This window comes from Pezoporus flaviventris, unplaced genomic scaffold (assembly GCF_033815535.1).
Source record: "Pezoporus flaviventris isolate CSIRO_AGI_PZ_B2104156 unplaced genomic scaffold, CSIRO_AGI_Pfla_v1 ptg000029l, whole genome shotgun sequence".
Taxonomy (NCBI): domain Eukaryota; kingdom Metazoa; phylum Chordata; class Aves; order Psittaciformes; family Psittacidae; genus Pezoporus; species Pezoporus flaviventris.
Window position 1 is genome coordinate 16,108,135 of NW_026892577.1, and position 15,558 is coordinate 16,123,692.

The following is a 15,558-nucleotide window of genomic DNA, read 5'->3' on the forward strand; positions in this document are numbered from 1 at the left end:
AGTAACAGAAATGCAAGTATTTATGATCTGCTTTACTGAAGCTGCCAGCTTGGTTGTTTAAAAAGTGTGTGTGTGTGCGTGTAACCCCACAGCAGCCTCTCTGTCAATGGGAGGTGATGTACATAGTAGTCCTAAAACTTCTTAAATGTTCAAATTTTAACAACTTTTAGTTGTTAAACTAAAGTTGTTTTAGTTTATGGGTTGCTCTGAGGAATAGCATCTAGTCACTCCGCAGAGCTGACTTGGCTATCAGGGTGAAAATGCTGGAGAGCTGGATGTTCTCTTCATATGTTTTATCTACCACTTAGTAAACACTTTGTGTGAGTTTTCCAGAATTTGGAAATCTTTCCTCCACCCAGCAGGGTGCTCTCTGGATAGGCAGTTCATGTGCCTCTTTGAGATCAGATCTTCCTCTAGCCAAACAGAAGATTCCCTGTTTTACAGGGGAAGGTAGTACTTTGCACAAGAGATTTATAAGCAGCTATTGGTGGTGTTTGACAAGTTTAGAGGCTCAACAAAATAACTGAGATGAGTTCTCATCCCTCCAAGAGGGCCAAATTGATACCAGCAAAGCCAGAATACTGGAATTCCTTCAGAATATCATGAGCTTCCTCAACCATGTTTAGTGATAAGGCAGGAAAGTTTCTTGCCCTACCCATCTATCATCTTGTGGGGAATGTGGTTTTCATTTGTTTTTTTTTTTTATTAACCTAATGAATGTTCATAATCTGAGGTAGCTCAAGTGTGCAGTAACAGTTCAATACTCTGCAGGATGACCTCTTTGTAGTTTTATCTTACAGACTCAGTAGATATCTGCCCTTTATTTTATTCAGTTTCTATCCTGGAAGTCCCAGTCTGAAGAATTGACTTGATTTCAGAGGGCTTGGATATGTCTGGGAGCAGGAGCTGCAGATTCTCACCAGGTCTCAGTTTCAGGCTCTTTCTGATATTTGAACTATACTTAAAGATATATCTCCTTGTTACCACCCCTGCTTCTTCATACGCCAAACTTCTCTTTGTGTATGTCTCTTCTTCCACCTACACTGTCATTTGTGTGTTGCACGTTGCTATTGGAGCATTCTCTTCTGCTGTGCCCAACCTGGAATAGATTTCATCATTCAGTCTCTTGCTTGTAACATCTAAGTCATAACATTTGGTTCAAGCTTTGCAAAGGAGCCATGTTTGCCTGTGAGTTTCTGTATAAATCAAAGCTATGCAACTATGCCGCAATGCTTAGGGCATTCCTGCTTCTGTGCAGTGGCTCTCCAATGAGCATGGTCCCTGCTAGTTTAAGTTCAGTGCTGTGGGGTCTGGAAAGCAAACGCTGAATGATCACAGAACCAGCAAACATCTGTTCTAGGGATGTTCTTTCCTTATCCCAAAACAAAACTCTTATCTTGTCTTTGTGGCTAGTGATTTAGTCAGGTTAATGCAATTAAGTGTTTAAACAAACCTTCTGAATATTGCTAGCACAGAGCTGACCTTTGCAAGAATGCAAAGTCCCTGTAACTCTCGGTACTTGCAATCCCTGCAGAGATACTCAGAGATACATGGTTAAGTGTTAAACCTTGGTAGGGGGAGCATATGATATGACCCTGTGCTGACATAATTTGCAAGAGGTGAAATAGCCTTTCTAGTATTTTTTTTGCTCACACTGAAGACTTATATTTGGCGTCTGCTGCCCTTCGGCCAACTGAGAGCAAGCATCTGCCACTCGCATAAGGCAGACTCTGGCGGCTCTCACCCCTTCGAAAGGACAAGTATACTTAATAAGCCAGTGAGGGTTAATGGGCAAATAGAGCCGTGAAGCGCCGAGGTCTGCCCAGGGCCGGCTAGAAATACGGGCGCCAAAGGCGGGGAGCCCCAGGGCACCAGCCTGCCCTCGCCCCCTGCGCAGCCTGTTGGGAGCCCGGGATGCTGCGAGCGGCCTCTCCGGGCGCTCAGCGGACGGGCAGGGCTCCGGGGAAGCGGTCACCTGCCATGGGGCTGTGCTGCTGCGGAGGCTGCGGTGAGGAGCACACAGGTAACGAACCGCCCCTCGGCGGTGGCAGCGAAACTGAGGCGGTGGCCCCCTCCTTTTCCCCTTTGTCTCCGGTCCGTGCAGCGCGGCTCGGTCCTGCCGGGGCCGGCTCTCAGCCCTTGGGGAAGCGGATCCGCCGGCTGGTCGCGGCGGCGGCGGCGGTCTGAACTGCCTTCTGCTTGAACAGGACACAGTGGAACGGGAAACGGGGCTGTTTTCCCCTAGTGTTCAGTGTCTAGTCCTTCGGAAGGAGCCGTCGTTTCTTTTGTGGTTCATTTTTTCATTTTTGAAGAAAAAAGAATCCTAAAAACTATCTCTGCGCGTGATCTTGTGCTTAAGACATAAACTTCCACAAACTTAACTTGTTAGTGGAGAAAAAGAAGAAACAATGGATTGTGTATTAAGCATAAGGGGGAGTAGTTGTTTCTTTTCTTTTTCAGGAAGGCTGTTAAAGTGACTACAGGATTAGCTGACAGTCTTTCCTCATCTGTTCTATGTCCTGATGGACTTTTGAATACTTTCTGAAGTGCTGAGCTCCCAGGTGTCTAGAAGGGGTTGATATAAGAGGCAGAGAGGTGGTGTCTCTGACCAGCGTGAAGATACTGTAATTCCCCTGTCTCCATATGGATTATCAGTTACTCCCAAGGTGGCTTCTGAAGGAGGTTGCCTGTTAGGACCAGCCCTCGACATCCTGTTTGCTTTGGTGCAAGTTCGTAGTTTGGATCCAGGAGCGTTAAGAACAGGTTATATATGAACCCAAAGAGAAGTGTAACTTTTCTTGGTAGAAAACAATCTCTTTTTAAGTACTTAAAACCATTATAAAAATGTTTTATAAAAAAAAAAAGATCATGGTACTGAAAAACATTAATGTGCTTGGAGTTTGAAAAATGAGCTCTTTAAAGCTTTTAACTTTCTGACAGCTGAAAACAATTATTTTGCAGTAATCAAAAGTTCTTTGAAGTTGAATTATGGAGAAATGGGGGGGGAGTTATTTTTTGTGTAAAACTTTGGAAAAAGCAAAGTGTACTCTTAAAATCACTAGACTGAAAGCTTGCTTCAAAAAAAATTGTAGCAATTTAGCACACTTTTTTGTTTGAGACGAAGGCAAAATAAACACTGGGTGAAATTTGGTGAATAAAAGACTGCAGTCTGTATCACAGTTGTATCGGGATAAAGTTTTTCAATATATGTAAGCTTTGTGAAGTTTGAAGAATGCAGTGTAAAAATAAAGCTAAATGAAAAGCACACTGATCTGAGGTAATATCAATATCGATTATGTTAGAAAGAAGGATACACACTGAAATTAGTTTTCCCTTTCAGGAGACATGTCAGGAGTACAAAAGATCAGGTAAAGGTGGGTCTGGTATTTCAGTCTATTATTGAGTTGTCAATGCCCAGATTCTTTGAGTGGTACCTGATGAAAGTATCTTGCTCTTCCTTATAGAGACAGGCTCAGGTAAAAATCTTTGAGCAAAATACCCCTGAATTTTGGATAGGAAATACTACTGGGTTTTACATTTGCTTCTGGTTTTAACCTGTAGAGAAAGGAAGACTTTTTTGAGGACTACTTTCAAGGGTAGTCCATTAAAGGCCCTGTCATGATCTCCGTCTTATTTTGAAAATCTAGTTTTAAGTCATTCCTTTTTAATGTTATAAATCTTCTGACCAACTCTTAACCCACGTAGAAGGTTGAAAAGTACTTCACAAAGGTCATGTGCATCCATCCAGATGAAACTTAAGTCTCAAGTTTAATATAACTTTTCTGTTGTTACTAATATGATCAGGGAGGTTAAAAGTCAGTGGCCTGTCTTGCTGGTCTGTTACTCTGGGGGAAGTCCTGAAGCACCAAGCTGTGATTTGTATTCTTTATTGGGACCAAATTCAGCTTTGTATGATGTTGCTGAAGCTAATTTGTTTCTTGGTCCTTGGTGTAGGCCCTTTTAAAACAGTAAGTTTGTTTTCCAGTGCTTTTCAGACACCTCTAGATTTATAAATTATGTAGAGAAGCCATTGACTGGGATTGCCTATGCTGCTTTCACACTTTTCTATGGCCTCAGTGGAAGTTTTTGCACTTGTTTGCTCCTATGGCAGAATTTCACAAAAGTCTTTGTATTTGGCTTCAGAGACTGGTTTAGGCTACCATTGCACTGGCTGTCTGACCATGAGGTTCAACTACTCCTACTCTGTTGTGAGACTACCTTCAGCAGATGTGGGAGGAGAGGTGTGGCTGGGGAATCAAGGTGCTGATAACAGTGTTGTGGGTTTTTGCATTTGCCCTGGCAGCTTTTGCCTTGATAGGCTTTTAGCACATCATGCACAGATAGGGCTAACTGATGAGTAGATTCTGTTTACTTAGAACAACTGGCAGACTAAAGTGTTAGTTGTCCTGAACACAGCTGGTTATCTGCAGCTAGCAGGAACAAGCTTAATAAGGGAGTAGGACTTAAGGGATATTTGCTTTTGTTTAAGGCCAGAATGGAATTGAAGTTTTGTTGTCCCTATCCACCCACCTACTTTTGTCCCTGTAGTATAATTATCATGCTGGCTAGAAAGTACCTGTGTAGGAATATTAGAATTGTCCCTTTACCTTCTTTAGATTCAATGATTTGTTATGTGCTGAAATCAGAAGGTGGGAGAAGGATATGATTGTTGGTAGGGATTGGAATGAAACTAAAAATAGTCTTCCATCCACCCCATTTGGGTATGACTGTCAGCTCCTACTAGCCTGAACCAGACTGGAATCTGAAGCTGGTGGAAGTGTGTTTTCCATGTGCTATGCTTGATTATCCACACTTTCCTATTTCCTGAGCTTGCCTGTTTCATGTGATTGTATTTCTTTCCTTGGCATTTTTTATACTGGCAGTTGTTCCCAATCAGATGATCCAAAAAACATTCTTACTGTAATGTTGCATAGATTTCTGGTGACTTTCCAGTAATGTAATTAAGATTGTAAGCAAATACTACTTTTACTTTCTTTAACCTGGTCATCAACTTGGTCTTCTCAATTTAGCTCTCATAAGGAGGCCCACATTGTGTTCACTATGGTAAAAAGTGACTTGTACACAAGTGGATTCTAAATTACTTTGGGGCAAGCATCAAGGATAACTCAGTTTTCAGCCAAACAGTATTTGCTGTATGAATCTTTTTTGATGTCAGCTGCCAAGGCGTGTTTTGTTATGATTTTCGCTTAAGAAAGTTCAAGGTGTGTAAGGCTTGTAAAACAGGGAACTGAGAAAAAGGGACTTACCTGATATGAAAGATGGCTAGAATTTTTTTGATAGTTGTGCTTTATGTAAAAGGAATAGAAAGGGAAGTATTGAGAAAGTAATTTGTGTCTGTTAGATAAGGCTGGTATCTTCCCCTGCAGGAACAAAAAGGGTATGGCTTTAAGAGAAAACGGTACTTTGGAAGTCTATCATTTGTAATGCATGCAAAATGTATTCAGTGTCTTCCAGTCTGTGGTATTGGAACACTTTAGAAATGTGGTCATGATAGGGTTCATGATACTGCATCAGTTAAGGAACTAATCATAGAATCATAGAATGGTTAGAGTTGGAAGGAACCTTAAGATCAAGTTCCAGCCCCCCGTTCCTGCAATGTGCAGGGACACCTTTCACTAGAAGGCTCTGTCCAGCCTAGCCTTGAGTACTTCCAGGGATGGGGTGCTCACAGTTTCTTTAGGCAACCTGTTCCAGTGCCTCACCATTCTCTCACAGTAAAGAACTTCTTTATATCTAACCTAAATCTCTCTTTTTTAAAAATTTTGAAAACTTTCTAATTTTTCTGTTTAAAAAAAAAGTAAAGGAAAAAGAAAAAACAACAAATCAAACAAGCAAACATTAAATTGATACATCTATCTACTTATTTTTCTGGATTTTTTTCAGCCTTCCTAGTAACTATAATGATACCTTCTGACAGAAGGCCAGCACAAGTTCTCACTCATGCTGTTACGAGACGTAAGTCTCACTTAGACTGTTGAGTAGGTTTTGACTATGTTATATGCTTGGCTCCTGTAGACAGTTTGTTAGTCTGTGCAGCCATGTGAAGTGCACAGTATCACAGCTGCAGCATTTTAGAGTTATGCAGTCCCTGAGATGAGAAAGTATGTGTACGAATAAACTTGCATGTTTGTTATTTTGCCCACTTTCCTTTCTAGGAGAAACAGTTCTTTGTGTGGTAGGACTTGAGCACTGTGAGAACAGCCTGTGTTGGGTAGGAATGTGTATAAAATTAATGTGTGAACTCATTTCTCATTTCAATAAGTTGATCAGTTTACTTGATAACTGTAGTAGAAAAAAGGACTTGTGTGTCTTCTGAGAATTCTACATCCATTATGAAAACCCAAGATGTAGGGAAGGTTATAAAGGAGGGATTCAAAGTCTTTTCCAAAATATAGGAAAAAGTGAACAGGATTCTGTTAGTGAGGACCCTGAAGAATGTCACCTTCATGTGTCTCCAGCTAGTGTTCCCTGGTTTGCACCCATGTACCTTAAAATCGAATAAGGGTGACATTTGGAGGGCATGTCTTGAGGCATGTGGGAGACTTATTTGGTTATTCTGCTAAAATTAAAAAATTAATTAGAAATTTGGGAAAATGAGATTTGTTATAAGAAGAAATATTATCCTGGAGTTATCTGATCGATTATTACTCATGCAGAAAATTTTTTAGTGACTGGTTCTGTCAGTGAAAGTAAACACTAACCTTTGACCTAGCACAGCAGAGCTGTTGCTGTGTTAGCTGATAGTAAAGTCCTGTTAACCTTTATGGTCTATACCTCTTATGCTCCAAAGAGAAAAAAATAAGCTGATAGCATTTCAAAGGCTTGATCATGTGTTTTGTCTCTTGTCTGATTCACTGTCTTTTTTTCTTGGACTGATAATGGAAGATATTGGCTGGTTTCTAAGCAGAACTAGTTGAAATTTTTATCTTGAAATGCTTCACTAAAAAGTCTTTTTAACCAAAGGTTGTATTTCCACAGCTTCTGGTTGTTGTGACTTGGAAACATAATTTTCAACAAAAGGAAAGTGTATTTTTTCCTATAAAATTAATAATTTGCGCCTAAAAGTGCTGTATAATTCTGGTTATCTTTTTTACCCAAGAAAGTAAGCATTACTGTGTGTGATATTGGACTCTGTCCTCCAAAAATGAGCACATGGCACACTGAGTGAAGTGGAATACAACCTTGCAGGACAGGCAATGTGGGGCCAAAACCAAATGGAACTGCTGAGATTCAGCAAAGCAGCAGATCACTGCCTGCATATAAAACCAGGGATCTAAGGAATATGAGTGTGTTAAGGGTGGCCTCACAGAGGCTTTTAATGTATAACAACTCCATCAACTGAGAAGCTTAAGCAGTTCTTTTCTTAGCAAAGAGCGTGGGTGCCCCTTCAATGAACTGCCTTTTATAGGTTAAACTGCCTGCTGTGTTTAATCTGTACACAACTGAAGCTAACACCTGAGGAGCTGATAACATCTGCTCTGTATACACAACCTCTGTCTTGTATTTACTGTCAACAGAGTCTTGTTACTTGTTGATGTAATTTCAGGCTCTCATAGTGAGAAGGCTCATAAAGGCAGCACGGACCCCTGCAGTGACATTGCTTTTGCTCTCTGTTACCTCATCACTCACTCGTAACAGGAAAGCTTCCTAGATTGCATGAAATGGGATGTGTTCACTCTCTCCTCTGACTTGTTTTATATCTTCTCTTTTCTTTTTGCTTAAATACAGTGTCCCTCAATACATGAAGGCTTCCAGCCTGTTGCCCTACCACAGGTAGAACCTTGCATTCATTGTTCTTGGGACCCAACGAAGTGTTCAAACCACCTGCCATATAATTAAGTATTGTTTAATTAAATGTGCTGTGGGAAAGGCTTATGGAATCTGATATTGCTAAGTCTGTTCCAAGGGGTTAATTTTATGAAAATGCTAACTTAATAAAAAGACATTATAAAGGTCTGTACCTAGAGAATACTTAGGTATTCTATCCTTGGATAGAATACGATCCAAGGATTTATGAGCCTTTCTAGCCTCATCTAGCTTATATCTAGAATATTTTATACAGAGGACCCCATGAGTGGATTTACAAGGGTGGAATTCATAGATATTAAAAATAAAAAAAAAAGTACATTACAGTAGGCAAACTGAGGTACAGAGAAATCAGGTGGCTTGTTCAAGAAGCCAGCTGAAGACTTGGTACATTCAGGTTTCAGACTGTCAGAAAATTCTCATTTCCTATGGGTCATACTGCTAATAGTTACTGTTGAAATATCAACTGTCCAAATGCTTTTTAGATATTGTTCAGTATTTAATGCCCATTAGTGTTCTGAGTTTAGGCGTTCTCTGGCTGACGCAACTTTATGCACTATTAATTTGCCATGCTAGGTGAAACTTCACCAACACAGAGAAGGCAACAGTAAATCAGCTGTTTCTGCTAATAACTTTCAGAATGAGTTGACTTTCTGTAACTGTTTTTTTTTTGTTGGTTTTTTTTTGTTTGTTTGTTTGTGTTGTTTTTGGTTTGGTTTTTTGTGCTTCTCACTATTGAAAAGCAAACCAAGGCAAGTCTTATTTTTTTCACCATTATCTTCTTTATATGGTACAGGGAAATAAAGTGACTTGGCAAATGCTACCCGGCAAATGCTCAGGAGAATGAGAAAATGGATTCTTGTTTCTTGATGAAAGTGTTGAGATAATTTGTTGTTTACACTGTTGCATTCCTGTATTCTTTTAAAAGCTGTTTTGACTCAACCTGAGATGACAGTGTGGTAAAACTTCAGCGACTCAAAACCACACATTTTCATTAGAAATATGGAATCATTTATTTAATCTCTGTAGAAACACTTCAGATTAGAGACAGTTACCTTATTTAAGAAAAATTCAAATGCATTAACCAGTGTAAACATTTTTAATAACCTCATTTATTTAATTTGGATTTGATAAAACAGTGTTGAAGCATCCTGTCCTAATGTCCCTTAAGACAAAGCATTTAATTAAAAAAATGCTGGAATTTAATGTTCTGTCACTTATAATTTCAGCCTGGATCTGAAAAAGCTGAGGAAATGGCAACCATGAAGTGTCTAGGTTTTGGTTTTTGGGTTTGTTTTTTTTTTTTCTTCATTGAAGAAAAATCCACCAGACAGTAGTACTTTTGAGGCCTACAGTGTCATTTTCAGCAAAGGACAGCAGCTTGTGTTGTATGGTGAACACAGCAATTCCACTGTCTTTCCTGCTTCCAAAATGCTTGGGACTTCATACTCTCTTATAAATAACTAAGCAATTGGAGATCAGAGCAGGTTAGATATGCCTATTCACTTCTCTAACCCACACATTCCATTTGGTCCAGAGCACCTAAGTTGCTATATTGATAATAATAGTATTCTTGAAAGCAAACACAGGTAAATAATCAGCTACTGCTGATTGGGATGATGCAGGACTTGTTCAATTCATAGAAATGAAACAAATGAGCTGTCTGGTTTTTTGTTTTTTTTTTTTAAGCAAGCACTGTATGATGTGAAGAGCCCTCTAGAGTAGTAGTTGAGAACTGAGCGAAGAAGTGGTGTTGGAGAAATGCAGCAGTTAGAAGCTGGCATAGCAGGCTTTCCTTTTTCTTTTTTTCTTGTCCAAATAAATAATTGAATGGAGCTGCAAGAATGAAGGAGCTGGCAAATGAAGTTGCTAAGCCACTGGCCATCATATTTGAGAAATCGTGGCAGTCAGGTGAAGTTCCCGATTACTGGAAAAAGGGAAATATAACCCCCATTTTCAAGAAGGGGAAAATGGATGACCCAGGGAATTACAGACCAGTCAGTCTCACCTCTGTGCCTGGCAAAATCTTGGAGCAGATTCTCTTGGATGGCATGCTAAGGCACATAAAATTCAACAAGGTGCTTGGTGACAGCCAGCATGGCTTCACTAAGGGGAAATCCTGCCTGACCAATTTGGTGGTCTTCTATGACAGGGCTACAGAACTGATGGCCAGGGGTAGAGCAGTTGATGTCACCTACCTGGACTTGTGTAAAGCGTTTGACACTGTCCCACAAGACATCTTTGTATCTAAATTGGAGAGACATCAAATTGATGGATGGACCACTCGGTGGATAAAGGACTGGCTGGATTGCCACACACAAAGAGTTGTGGTCAATGGCTCAATGTCCAGTTGGAGACCAGTAATGAGTGGTGTCCCTCAGGGATCAGTGTTGGGACTGGTCTTGTTTAACATCTTTGTCACTGACATGGACAGTGGGATTGAGTGTGCCCTCAGCAAGTTTGCTGATGACACCAAGCTGTGTGGTTCGGTTGATACACTGGAGGGAAGGAATGCCATCCAGAGGGACCTGGACACGCTTGTGAGGTGGGCTGATGCCAACCTCATGAAGTTTAACCATGACAAGTGCAAGGTCCTACACCTGGGTCGGAGCAATCCAAGACACAGCTACAGGTTGGGCAGAGAAGAGATTCAGAGCAGCCCTGCAGAGAAGGACTTGGGGGTGTTGGTCGATGAGAAATTGAACATGAGCTGGCTTCAGTGTGTGCTTGCAGCCCAGAAAGCCAACCTTATCCTGGGCTGCATCAAAAGGAGCACGACCAGCAGGTGGAAGGAGGTGATCGCTATTCTGCTCTTGTGAGATTGTGTGCAGTTCTGGTGTCCTCAACATAAAAAGGACATGGAACTGTTGGAACAAGTCCAGAGGAGGGCCATGAGGATGATCAAGGGACTGGAGCACCTCCCATATGAAGATAGGCTGAGAAAGTTGGGGCTGTTCAGCCTGTAGAGGAAAAGGCTGTGTGGAGACCTCATAGCAGCCTTCCAGTATCTGAAAGGGCCTATGAGGATGCTGGGGATGGACTCTTCATTAGGGACTGTAGTGATAGGACAAGGGGTAATGGGTTAAAACTTAAACAGGGAAGTTTAGATTGGATATAAGGAAGAAGCTCTTTACTGTGAGGGTGGTGAGGCCCTGGAATGGGTTACCCAAGGAAGTTTTGAATGCTCCACCCCTGAGGGTGTTCAAGGCCAGGTTGGACAGAGCCTTGGGTGATACGGTTTAGTGTGAGGTGTCCCTGCCCATGGCAGGGGGATTGGAACTTGATGATTTTAAGGTCCTTTCCAACCCTAACTATTCTATTATTCTGTGAGTCTATGAATAACAAAACCACAAGCCATAATCTGTATGTCAGGCACAGTTCTCAGACTGAAGTGACAATAGTAGAATCCATGTTTGGGTACCGAGACCTGCCTGTGGAGTAGTTGCAAGCTGCGCTGAGCAAGGTTCAGCTCCACTGGGATCCCCTGTTGCCTTCTGTGGGAGGATGAAAAACCTTGTCTTTCTTCCCTAAACAAGCAAACCAAGACTGATTCTTGAAGCAGGGGCGATCTTACCTATGCGAGTCAAAGTGTTTGTGTGTGCGTTGGTGGTGTCTCGCCTTTTGCTTCTCTCAAGACAGCTTGGGATTTGGCCTCCAGGCTTGCTGTAGTCTGCTGGCTCCTGCCCCAGGTATCAGTCAGCAGAGGGGATTGTACAGAACAGACTTGTTTGTATTGCAGCCTGTGAATGACAGTCTTGTTGAAACTTCTTGGACATGCTTGCTGACTTGAAAGAGTTAATGTGTCTGTTTCATATGTTGAAAACAGCTGTACATGTTGGTATCAACTGGTTTTATTGCAATTAGTATTTTTGCATCTGTTGTAGGTGATCACAGTGCTGTGAGCAGCTGCTATAAGCAATGGGGTCTTTCAGATCAGTTGCTGACAGTGTTTAGGGGTGTGACTAATTTAAAGAAACAAAACCAACACTCTCGGTTGGCTGTTTATTGGAATAATAAACAATGCTATTTTGCTGATTTTTATTCTCTGGATGTATGTTAGCATTATTAGCAACAAAGCATGTAATGACATTTTTAAGGAATGATCATATTTAAGGCTTTAAGCACCTTGTTTTGTTTTTCAGAAAGTTGTCTCATGATGTAATCTAGGTGGTTATATGACAATTCATTACGTATCAGAAAGAACATTGCTTTAAAATGGGAACAGCCTCCCACCTCCCAAAATAATTTCCATAAGGTAGGGTTTTCCAACATCTGAATAGAATAGGACTTAAGTCAGGTTTTTTTTCCAATCATTAATATTTGGGTTATCAAAGAATTTTGGATCAAATGCAAATACAAATGCACAAATCCTTTGTGATTCAATGGCTTTTTGGGCCTGTGATACTGGCATGGTTTAACCCCAGCAAGTAACTAAGTATGCTTGCCCAGCAGCACACTCGTGTAACAGGAATCAGCTCTTTGAAGCAAGATGGTAGTCCTTGTTCCATCAAATCTATGTTTTAAAACATAAAGCGCATTAGCTATTAAAGGGAGCACAAGGGAAGAATGGGAGAACAATGGGTGGTGTTATAGTATGATAGGTCTAATAATTATTTTACCTTTTTTCAAGTAGCATGGAAAAAAGTTCAGGAACTGTTCTGATTGTTGTTTGGAATAGTTGGTAGTAGCAGATAGATTCTTTGTTTTATTACTCTAACAGTTACCTGTTTTACTAGTGACTTTAATTTCAGCAGTTGCCTGTGTCCTAGGCAGTGAAACAGCAGTCTGAAGGGTAAGTTTTGAATTCAGATGTCATCAGTGTGCTTCTGAAAGGAAAGGAGTGAGTCACTAAATTTGGTTTTAACCAAGAAAAAGGCATATCATATAAAACATTACAGCAAGTGTATACTGTGTGGGTGACCCCATGGCTGTATTTTCTAGTCTACAGTTGGCAGATGCCACATGGGAAGATGGACTAGAGTTTGCTGCAGCTTGACCCCATAGACAGGACTGACCTCTTGCTCTTATAGGAATTTCTTGTCTGAAAAAGTTGCTAGTAAGGAGGGAGAGTTCATTGTGCTTTCTCTTGTGGAGGCTTTGACAACAACTGTGATTTGCTTAAGCTTTTAGGAGGATTGGGTCCTCAAAGAGCAAAGCTGAAGAGTATCAGTACTGCTCTGGGGGCAGCTGGGGTTGCAGGAGAGGCTCTCTGCCCTCCCACAGCCTTTGTAGCAAAAATGTTCTCTCTAAACTTTCAAATGCAGCAACATCTCTGAGTAGAGATGGTTATTCAGTCATGCTATGTTGGCAGGTTTAATGAACTGAGCAAATTAATTTAGTGGGGAGTTGAGAAATGAATGAGATTAGCTATTTGACAATCTCCTTTTAAATTAACTCAGTTCTAACAAGTCTATAAAAAGGCATGTCAGCTGAGAAGTGTAATGAAAGTGCCAATTCATTAATAACCTGTGACACCCACTGTACCTGGGAGTACGAGGTACAACCATTGCTTCCTAGCCATTTTGGATATGTCTTCTATTGGCCGTGTGTCCCTGTAGCAGGGACAGCTGCTGTGAGCAGGTCATTGACTGTGTGTTGGCCATTACCAACCAAATGGATTGGTCTGTGCTACTGGTATCATGAGGATGAGAGAAAAAATGCCTATATGAAAGATTCCACTCCCTCTCCCACTTTTCCCCCCTTTGAATCTCCCGTTTGAGTGGCTATGGCAGCATCCTAGAAGTACATGTGATAAACTGCTTTGTCTCCCAGCACCTTTTCTTTTTACCACAACATAAATCATAAGTGAGTTGGTAGGGGAAGTCATTAAGTTATCTCTATAGACTGTAAGGTCTTTTCTACCACGTGTCCTTTTTTTACGAGGTTGCTGGGGTATGCAATGACTCCTTAGTGAACTGCTGCTGTCAAAATGAGAAATGAAAAAGACCATGTATCACCATGGTGTTTTCATCTATGTTCTTGCCATTGAGGTGCTGCGGATAAAGACTAGAATGTAAAATTCTATATTGTATGGGTAAATGTGTTGTGGCATGACAGTCAAATAACACATGAAGAAATATAATAGCATACCAGTAACTGCTCATTTTAGCAATTGTGAGCAATATATAATTATTTTTTTTTTTTTTTACTCTGCATTTGCTGCAAAGCGTTGTGGTTGTAAATGCCATTTTGCTCCTCATTTTCAACCATTTATAATTTGTAAAATTCACTGTGCAGGTGAAAGCTTTCTATGCTTATGCCTTATTGAAGGGAAATCTGTACTAAATATTAAAAAGTTTTGAAAAAAACAGACTAAACAGTGGGGAACAGAATAAAAACAAATGCTTTCTTTTCCTTGTTACTAATATTCATGTGAACTTTCTTGACTATCTGATGTCAAGACATTATCCCTTATTTTAGGAAAACTTACTTGACTTCTATGATTAAGCATTGGTAAGATTTGATAGTTACGACTTGTGGAAATGGTTCATAAAGTCAGTCCTTCCCTGCCTCCTGCCCCTCCTCCCTCAAGTGCCAACATAATTCTGTCTATTCATTTCTGGGAAAGCACCATCTATGCATGCTTATATGTTGCAAGTACTGAGAACATAGGTAAAAAAAGTCAGGTTCAGAGGTCTGCCCATATAAAATTTCTTGGAATTTTATTCTCAGGTACGTTAAGCATTTGACAGTACTGCTGGCGGCATCATGAGCTGGTTATAGCTGGGTCTGCACCAAATCCTTAGGGCATACTTCAGATGTGTTTGAGATTATGGTTTTAATGTAGGTAATTGGAATCAAAATAAAAATTACAAGGAGCTACAACCCTACTTCTAAGTTATGGAAAACCAACGTAAAATGTAAGAAAATAATGTAAGGATATGTTTACTCACTGTTTTTTGAATCATCTGCCAAAGTCAAAGATGTAAGAGTGTGGTTTTGATTATGTGAATTGTGTTGTTTAAGTAATCTTGTTTGTGTGCTGTAAAAAAAAAAAGAAAAATCATTAAAAAATATGGGGGGGGGGTGTGCAAAAAACAGCAAAATACCCACCCTGAACCAAAACGTAATCAAACATTATATGAAAATTGCAATATTACATAAAAAAAACACACACACACACACAAAAAAAAAAAAACAGCACAAAACAATAATCCTGAAGTAATTTCCTTAAATATAGTGAAAATGGACAACAGCAGGGCTGTCTTCTGCCCTGAAGTGTTCTACATCTCATGCTCTGGGGTATTACATGCTCAAGAAACTGTCATTGTGCTCACACTGGTAGTCCCTGTTTAGATTTTTGCTGATTCCCTGCATCCAGTGTATGCAGCCTGCAGCCAACATCCAGCACCCTACCTGTGTAATTGGTAAAACCCCTTATTGCCATACTGCTAAACTTGGGTCTGTCTGTTTAGCTTGGTGCTATGTCTTTGCACTTTCTAGCTGTATTTATTTATTTTTTAAGGTGGGGTTGTTGAATTTCAACCACTGGACTCTCCAGTGCTTGTTCCCTGACTTTAGGACAGTGGCCTTCTTCTAGAACCTTAAACCCTTATCCCTGTTCTCTATACTCTCAGCCCTAACTGTACTTGCTTTTGGGACAGAGCCTTCCTTGTCCTATGATAGCCAAGGCTGTCCCCAGTGACACTCAGCAAGGTGCTCCAGGGCTCCTCCAGTAGGAACTAAGTAGGGGGTGTGGAGTATGTGCAGTTTGCTTCCCCCCACAGCCTG

The 15,558-nt window shown here is 40.7% G+C and overlaps 1 protein-coding gene across 5 annotated transcripts in view; it reads left to right on the forward strand.

Moving 5' to 3' along the window:
• ARHGAP22 (Rho GTPase activating protein 22) overlaps positions 1-15,558 on the forward strand; it is a 159,781-nt gene that overhangs the window by 55,789 nt on the left and 88,434 nt on the right. Inside the window, exon 1 of one of the 5 annotated variants that reach the window (XM_061459252.1) lies at positions 1,812-2,023. The exons of the other annotated variants lie outside the window; for them this stretch is intronic. Within the exon in view, the coding sequence (XP_061315236.1) occupies positions 1,915-2,023 (109 nt within the window). The 5' untranslated portion in view covers positions 1,812-1,914. Of the gene's footprint in view, positions 1-1,811; positions 2,024-15,558 lie in introns of those variants that run through there. 5 annotated transcript variants of the gene reach the window in all.